Source organism: Prinia subflava, chromosome Z, assembly GCF_021018805.1.
Source record: "Prinia subflava isolate CZ2003 ecotype Zambia chromosome Z, Cam_Psub_1.2, whole genome shotgun sequence".
Taxonomy (NCBI): domain Eukaryota; kingdom Metazoa; phylum Chordata; class Aves; order Passeriformes; family Cisticolidae; genus Prinia; species Prinia subflava.
Window position 1 is genome coordinate 31,712,913 of NC_086283.1, and position 9,235 is coordinate 31,722,147.

General features: G+C 41.7%; 1 protein-coding gene across 1 annotated transcript; it reads right to left on the reverse strand.

The window, feature by feature from the left end:
* Positions 1-945: 945 nt before the first annotated feature.
* Positions 946-5,988, reverse strand: LOC134564447 (skin secretory protein xP2-like). The gene is made up of 2 exons (XM_063423307.1): positions 5,863-5,988; positions 946-2,647 (listed from the first exon to the last, which is right to left on the reverse strand). Exons 1-2 carry the CDS (start codon positions 5,893-5,895, stop codon positions 2,201-2,203), a joined length of 480 nt encoding a protein of 159 aa, XP_063279377.1. The 5' UTR covers positions 5,896-5,988; the 3' UTR covers positions 946-2,200.
* Positions 5,989-9,235: the final 3,247 nt, after the last annotated feature.

Consider the following 9,235-nt stretch of genomic DNA (forward strand, 5'->3'; position numbering starts at 1 on the left):
AAATTTATTAACAGATGTTGACAGTATAAGACATGCTACCCTTCAAAACCGTGCAGCCATTGACTTCATCCTCCTTGCTCAGGGCCATGGATGTGAAGATTTCGATGGAATGTGTTGTATGAATCTTTCTGATCACTCAGAATCTATCCATAAAAGCATTCAGCAGCTAAAAGATAGTGTATTTAAATTAAAGGTAGAATCTGGATCTTGGCTAGATAACTTGTTTAGTGGCTGGGGTTTGACACCCTGGCTAAAAGATTTTCTTAGGATAGGAATGCATGTCATGATTTTAATAATAATTGTATTAGTTATGATACCTTGCTTGCTTCAATGTGTGCAGAGATTAGTTAATAAAGCCATCAAGGGGGTATTCTTGGTTAATACAGAAGGGGGAGATCTGGGAATACACAAGACAGAGAGTCAAACAGACTTGATTAGCATATCTGGTTTGATAACCAAGATGCCATGGCAGGAACAAACAGAACTGTGAAAATTACAGGAGATGGGATTACACCTGCTTACGGGAAGAGAGAAGATTCAATCAACTTCTGCAAGCAAAGAGTTGTTGTAAAATGCATGAGTTTTCTGTGTGATTTTTAACCTGATTATTGTAGTAGAAATGATTAACCTGTCTGAAATAGTATATAAGCTTTTGGAAAACCTGAGTAAAATCGAATTCTGATCACCAAATCAGTCTTCCCGTCTCTCATCAATCGCCAATACCTGTGTTTTAAAAACTCAGTGATGCAGTGTTGTAGTTTAAATTTTGGGGAAGCTCCCGGGGGGGGGTCCCCCAGGAGACCCCCGGGTCCTAGGGTCATGGGTGTTCCCGTGCTGGCAGGCAAAGAGACTTCAGACACTGGTGGCGTGCTGATGAGATGAGGGTTTATTCACTGAGGGAGAGGGGGAAGGGAAGGGGAGAGGGGGAAGGGGGGAGAGGGAAGGGGAGCGTCCAGAGGCCTCCAGGGGAAGAGGGGCAAAGCGGCAGAGCCTTCTGCCTTTGCATTCTTAACACCGAGGTTCAAAGGGGCACGGTAACATTCTCCAGCCAATGAGGTTACAGATAACTTGATACTGCAGGGAGGATACAGACTTGGGATAAACCATACATTTTCCAGGGGTGAACAAGAGCAAACCATTTCCATAAAATGCAATTCCACAATTCACCCTTTTTTTCTTTAAAATGTGAGAAGAGAAATATGACATATGATAATTAACAATTTAAAATGAAACAGTAATTACACAGTTTTGCAGCATGAAACTAAATACAATTGCAGTAAGGATTATGTTATACTGTGAACTTTTATCTGACCTTGTAATTGTGGTAGACGGGTTATGTGGTTTTATATGGCAAGATTTGAAACAAATTAACAAATTTGTTTGAGCCTTTTCAGCGTGACTGGCCTAATAGTGTCTAGCCTTTTCCAACTGGCTTTTCAGACCACCACAGCCCCCAGTTCAGGCTGTGGCGCTGACCTTGCTCCCACTCTAGGGACAGGAAAACACTTGGAGTTCCCCGGGCTCCACATACGGCCTCAGATTCTCCAGGTGGCCTGCTGCAGTTCCCCCACTGGGGCCAGGCAGGGGCAGTGAGGAATTTAAATCAACTCAAGCTGCCACTGATCTGTCACGGGATCCTGTAAGGCCTGAACAGCAAGTCACCAACACTCACGGATCTGAGCCAAATCACTCCTTTCACTTTCCAACTGGTTCAACTGAAAGGACCTACAGTCTGCATGCAATTGTTTACATTCATCCATATGTACCCATTGGGGATTTTTTCGTCTATACTTGCACCAGAAGTGCCAGAGACCTAACAAAAGACCCCCAGTTTTAGGTCATCAAAAGAAAAACAAGAGGAAAAAACTACAAAAACCGTCAAATACTTTCTCAGACACCATATTAGGTTATCAATCACCCTCAGAACTAACTGAGGACAGCATAAACCCAAAAGCGTTACTGATTCAATAGTCTACCACTGAATCGTGCCTTACAAGAAGACAATTCAAAAACTGCTTCCCTTGGATCTACCCTTGTGACCTGAAAAGGCTTTCTAAACAGAAGGCTTTCTAAAGGCTTTCTAAAACAGAAAACAGGGGAATCTACAATATTCACACACACAAAAACTAGAAAGGCATAATTGTAAAACTACTTCATGGGAAAATAGGATTAACAATTATACAAGGCTGTAAAACTGGTATTACAAATTCACTTTAGCTTTGGGGTTTGGTTTCTTTTCGCTGCTGTCCAGGGGCGTTGGCTGCTCGGGCTCTATCGACAGTGTGCGGGGCCCTTCAAGCTGCTGCTGCCACCAAGCAGGGGGAGGGGCACCTGTTCTCCGCGCGGCTTCTCCAGGTCCTGGGGCCCGCGCGCGCGCTGCTGCGGGGCCGGGGCCACGTGTCTGCTCGCTCTGGGACTGTCCCGCGCCGCAGCAGGATCCCGCTGGGCCGGGGCCGCTCCGCTGCCGGGGCCACGCCGGAGCCTTGCCACGCTGGCACCTGGGCCCGTGCTGGTCTTGCCGGGCTGGCCTGTGCAGCGGGGCCGCGCCAGGCCGGGCACGCGCTGCGGGCACGCGCTGCAGCAGCAGTCCCACCGCGCCGCGGCTCACACCGGAGCCTCGCCGCGGCAATGCAGGAGGAATATGAGGCTGAAACAAAGGACAAATTGGATCTCTGAAACAGGGGATCTAAATCTAAGTCTTCATTTTGACTCAAGGAAACAACATTCACTGGTTAAGGTAAACCTGGACTCCAAACAGACAGAAGTAATATGAGAGTTCCAAACTCTTTTGGTGGAAATCTTAAGCAAATCAAACCAGCTGTAGTGAACCTAAAAAAATACCTGCAGGGGAAGCACACATAACACAACTGTAACGATATTGTCATTATCATCATGTCCAACATGACATGGATAATTTTCTTTCTGGACGAAGCAAACCCAAAATCTTATATGACCTGAACAAAAAATGAGATTTTTTTAAACTTGTTTATAAGATTTGTCCTACAGATCACTGACCTGACACACACTGTGTGTCTATGATAAAGAAAGAACAGTAAGGATTCGATTTCAAGTCTCCTGGTGCAGAGGAACTGAAAGCTGGGTATTCTGAAGCTAATATGCGTAGTGAAATTAATGATTTAGTGAGAATCCAAAGGTGAGATGCTCTCAGTTTCCATAGGCAGTGGGGAGAAGTGAGCAGAGAACATGTTTCAGTAAGTCCAGCTCACTATCTCATATACCACAAGCCTCCCTGGTCACTCAGCTCCTTCTGGTACTGCTGTCCTCTAAGACAGCAGTGTAAGCATCCATCAAACATGTTAAAAAATGCAATTTCTTTAGCTACTTCATCACTACTTTACTACATCTACCACTTCATAATTTCACTACCACTTAATTCATTCATATTCCTAAGTAATTTTTACTCATCTCTGACAAATATCTTGATGTCCTTTTGCTGGAGTTCTGTAGTCAAAAGTAAGAACTGTCCTTGCTCTGCTGTTAATAGCTTCCAAGTTATAGAAGGAATAGTCTTTGAATTAAGGTCTGCTGATTAAAGCTAAAGATTTTTATGCTACTGTATCCAGTATGAATATTTGCTGAATCATAATTAGGTTTCAGAGATCTATTTAAACTTTCATTTTCCATCAGATTTCTCTCCAACTTGCATGGCATCTGCCCTTAAATTTGCCCTCACAACTGCATGAGGGGACATATGTCAATGCTTGAGGCTCTCCCCTCTACCCAGAATCTTGGCAAGGCAGACATCTATTGAACTACTGTGGATGTAATTTTTGTATCCTGCTGTAATAGCAGTCATCAATTGACTGTAGATCACAGACTATAAACTCTGTTTATTACTAGAAAAGTTATAAGTGCAAGCACCATTTATCCAATCTCTCTAAATATTTCAACACACACAAAAAAAAAAAAAAAAAAAAAAAGCTCTAAAGGAAACCTAGGTCCTGGAAGCACATCAGTCCCCTGACCTTATCAGAGAACTGCGTCAATTCTACTAGTCTCTCCTTTGTACAACACCAACTCTCTGTCTCCTCAGGGCAGGACTACACTATGCAGCATCTGAGTTCCTTTAAAAAAAAGAGCCAAAGTCAGAATAGGAAAAATAAAATCCCCCTTCTCTCGATCTTGTTATATTAGATTTTGATGTCACTGTAGAAAAATCTTGGCATAAACTAATGCTATCAGGTGATTTTCTGAGTACAAGTAAGCTTTCCTGGATACCCTCACTCATCAGAAGATGTTGTTTACTCTCCTAGTATTCAGGCCGCTGCTGTAGTTGCTGAATGACTCCTGTTGGGACATAACTTGGTAACCTGGGCTACCCTCTGCAATGTGCAGGGAAGCAGGTAAAGTCCCACCATCCTGGCTGATTAAGTTCATTGTGCTCCTGTGTGAAGAATCTTCTGCTAGCCAGTTTACCGTGAAATCATTCTTAGCTCAAGCCATGTCAAGGTAAAATCAGTCAGGTAAAATGCAAGTAAAATCATTCATTGCATTCAGTATACAAGCAGCTACAGAGACTTACATGAAGAATGAAGGGAAAATCACTTTTAATCTGCTTATGGCTAAATTCAATCTGAAGTGGTATTGCTCCCCCACTGACTGATTCATCACTTTTCCTAACACTTTGCTAGAGAATATCTGCTTACTCATTTTAAGGAGTAAAAGTCTTTTTCTTACGTCACATTCTGGTTTGTACCAATAACCTGGCCTTCTGAAGACTTATAGGGCTGCGACAGGCTAGATCTTTCTTTACAAACCTAGGCCATTCTTTCATGTTCATTAAATGATCTCTCTTTTCCTCTCTGCTGAAGTAGTTTCACTTCTTTCAGGGAGTCAAGTTTTTTAACCTAGGTGTCATTTTCTGTGTTTGGTTAATTAACTCTCACCTAACAAATTGAAATCTCTCCTTTCAGTAACTACTTCTAGATCTTTACTTCTTGGGTGTCTTTGCTGCTAAGCCTCTTACAAATCACTCTGGGAGGACAACAGATTTGGGGTAATCCCCACAAACACCTCACATCTGAGCACACTGAATGCAGCATCCACTCCATGTGCAGTATCCCATGACCCTTTTGTCACCACATCTGATTTTCCTTTACAGAAGGGTCATTCCTTCAGAAAAGGAGGCACATAAATCACTGATGAGGTACACTAATTGTTGCCCTCCAAAGAGCTCAAATTCAGCCAGCCAGAAGTTAAGTCTTAGAGATTATACCTCCTTGTTATCTTCCATTTCTACCTCTCCTTGTTTCTTACTGCATGGCACTATCTGTGGACTATCTGTACTGTGCACTATCACTTTTGGTTTGATTTCTTGGCTTCATTTTACCATTTTTTCTTATGAGAGTTACGAGCTCCAGGTGTGTTAAAGGACATTATGCTTCTATGGAAATACAACAATTTTATCTGTAAAAGGAGCAGTGCCTCTGTCTTGAAGAATGTCATCTTTTATGCCCTGTGGCTCACATCTAATTAGCGGTCTTTTCCAATATTCCTTTCCTTACCTTGAAAATTAACAGACTTAATGCACTAGGGGGGTAGCTAGGAGGAAGCAGAGGGTCACTAAAGAGATGATCTGAAATAGTCCACAACGCCCTTAGGACAAACTCCAGAGATGCTATTAAGCAGCAGCAGCTTAAGAGGAAGAAAAAGCAACTCCCTAAAACAAGAGTTGAGCGTGCTCAAGAATTCTGTGCTAAAAGTGACTTAAAACAAATTGGAATAATACAGAGTTTCTAAATAGGAAGTTCAGAGAAGTGAACAGCAAGCATACCTACTCACTCCTCAGCCATTAGAGAAAGTTAATTCATTTGACAGGTCACTTTGCCAGCTCTTACTTACCTGGCGAAGCCATTTTGGAGTAATTAGGACCATTTCAGAGTAGTCCTGTCCTACTGTTGCTGATTATCCTTGGAACAGCCAGCAGCTGAGAGTCTTGCAGAAAGGATAGTAAAAGTGCAAGTGTGGTGGATTCTGCTGGTGCATATGCATGTTAAAACACGGATAACTGCTCTGGGACAGAAGTGGCATTTTTAGACATCGAACACAGAGGTAACTACTGTCAGGGGAAAAGATGGCACTGCTTAGAACTGCCTGGTAGAATTCAGGTGGAAATTATTTGATGGAAGTCATGAAGGGAGGGAAAAAAAGCGTAGGAATTCTAAATTTACCAATCAAAACCAATGGGTATTTTCGAAACATTTTGGGAGGAAAAACATTTGGATAATATTTCATTAAGAACTTAATCTTCTTTTCTTTGTTACAAAAGATTTGCAAGGATTATTTGCTCTAGCTTGGCTCTAGTTTAACATACCTGGGCATCTACCACCACATGATTGTCCCTCTCGGAAGAATAAGGAGCGGGAGGGGGATGGACCTCAGCAATCAAGTTTTAGCAAATTACTGTCTTTTTCCTCAGCACTTTTCCACTCTCTCTGTCCCTGATAAGTGCAAAGATCTTTATATTCTCACAGCTGCTGCTCATCACATCTAGACCCAAAATGTACTGCTATGACTGTTGGTACAGGTCATCAAAAACTTGAAGCAGAGATTTGGATGGAGCACAAAAAATTCCCGGCCTGTGAATTCTAGATGAATTGTTGTGTGGGGTTTTTTCTTCATAATGCCTTTAATCAATCTATTTGTATGCAACTTTACATAACAGACATAATAGTAGAACTGTGTTTATTATAGATTAAAGGGAATTTTGTCGAACCTCAAAAGAATGTGAAGCAAAAGTTTCATCAAGTACAGCATGACCAGTTTCAAGTTCACTTTTAGAGTAACTTGTATAACAATGTAGCAAAGGACACATTTCTGCTGCCGAAAATGCTTTACAAGCATTGCAGTGCTTTTTCTCACAATTTTCTCATGCTTGTCACAAAAAACTTACATTGTCTGGAAAAGGAAACATTCTAGGGTATATGATTAGTCATTAATTTTAAAAGATTCTAAAATTCTGCAGTTCCTCCACTTCTAGAACAAGCTTTTTACTTCAGTAATTTAAAGCTTTCCTTTGAGGGGGAAAAAAAGGAGAAAAGAAAAAAAAAAGAACAGAAAAACAACAACAACATCAAAACCAAAAATATCTAATTCAGAATTGTTAGGTTTCACATATTTCATATTGGCTTTATCAAAACATCCTAAAGAAATAATGGGACAGTAGAATTAGACAGAAGGAGACACAGAAGAGGCAAAGATAACAAAAGGGGATTTTCACCTTAAAGAAAATGACCAAAAAGAGCAAAAATTCACGGGATTTCTAGACAGTTCCCATGGAGGGCCCAGAACTACAGCAAAATCATGTTGCATAAAGGAGGGTTCAGAATACGGCAGCACAGCAGAAGTCAGACTGATGGAGGGATGAAGAGATAAAGGATGAAGGTTTTTACAGACCATATTTGAATCAAGTACCTAGAGGGTCTTTATGCAGAAGCTGGGGCTGAGGGGAATTTCACTAAATACCTGTTCTCCAACGTGTTGAACTCCAACTACTGAACACAGCTATTTGGGTTCTGAGATCTTCATGTGTGGATGATCATATCTTGGTGCCTAAAATTAGGAAATAGAGGTATGCCTTAGACATCATGCAACTGGTTTGTAAAAGAAGGAGCAAACTGCAGACCTGATGTTAAAATGGTTTTCGTGTCCTTATAAGCCACATAAGTTACAGTTCCCAGGCTGTGCTTTGTTTACCCAATATACAGAAAAAGGACTAAGTACTGTGTTTGGCATGACTGTACATACTTCTGATGACATTCTTCTGAAGACAGCCTGGTACACTGAGTTCCACTGAGGGCCTTGACACATAATAAAAAAGATCCCAGTGGTTTCTAAAGGCATTAGGCAATTGAATCTTACGAGCTCAGAAATGAACAGGGGAAATCTAGAAAAACAATCCTTCAGCAAGTAATGCAGGAGATTTGTGCCAAACCTAAGGACTCTGGGTGAGCATGCTGAAATTCACAACAGGAATGCTGTTGAGAGAATAGTGAAAGAAATACTGAAAGACAAAGCTCAGCAAGGAGAATTTTGTTTGAGGGCAATGATTCACCAGAAACAAGAAGTCTGCAGTCCCAGGAACAGGGACACTGAGGGAGCTTGCTGTGCTGCTCCAAGAGAGGCAGACAACAAAGGATGGAGTGGCACAGAGGGGTTGTGGTCATGCTCTGCTTAAAACAATGCAGCCAATGGGAGCTAAGCCAAGGAAGGGTCCAAACAGTGACCAAAAGTTGAACTTTGCTTCATTAACTCAAATATATATATTACTTTTCACACTCCCTCATATGCCAACAAAATAAAACCTGCATATGCATTACATGTGTGAATAAAGTCCCTCAAACTCCACCTTGTCATGAAATAACATTAGTTAGAATTTTACCTTTTCCCACTCCCAAAGTAAAAAAAAGATATGTGATTTAAGAGGGAAAGGAGGTCAGAGGAGACTTAGCCTTTCTATTTTGGGGCCTTTGAAGGGCTGTGTCCATCTGCCCCCCCATAAGGAAGCCTACAGAATAAGCTTCATTCTGTGGTGATACCACTGACTTACCCTTTCTGATACTAGTGCCATGGCAATTTCTGATCCATATTCTGTCACAGCAATCAATAAATTACACTGTTCATGAAACACCATATTGAACATGACCAGATTTACAACACTGAATTCGTTCTAATTAGAACTGGAGCCCAGCCACATTCTGATCTCTGAGGTCCAGCTGGGATACCGGGCTGGTGGGGTATGTTCTGCCAAATTTCATACTCTAAAATATATTATGTGTGAAAGTATATGACTACGTTCTTTCAGGTATTTGGATAGACAGATAATATGCAACTAAGAAGGGGAAGATATTGCTGCCTCTGGACCCACTATGTCTGCTTCAACTCTGCTCTGAAATTTTCCCACGGAGTAGCTTTTTTGCCTCCTGAACTCTTCAACTTTCCCTTCCACGTGAGACAGAAGATATATGTACAATCTGCACATATTCAGTGTGGGCTCTGCCCCTTTCTGGAGGCATGGAAAAGCAGAACCCTTAACAAAGGGAATACAAATTTTCCTTCTCTCAGGTAGCAGCACAGCCTGACCAGGACAAAAGCACCAAGCTGAAAAACATGGCAGTCACATGAGAGAAAAAGTTGTCAGCACTCTGGGAACTGGCTAGTCTCATAAATAAAGCAGAACATTGTGTCAGGAAACCACAAACATACAGTCAGGCTT

What these genes read in the sequence shown, in the direction of transcription:
- LOC134564447 (XM_063423307.1), bottom strand. Translation starts at nt 5,895, where the DNA reads ATGGTCCTAATTACTCCAAAATGGCTTCGCCAG. An exon ending in CTCCAAAATGGCTTCGCCAG is followed by an intron (nt 2,648 to 5,862) that starts GTAAGTAAGAGC and finishes CCTTTGTTTCAG; the next exon opens with CCTCATATTCCTCCTGCATT.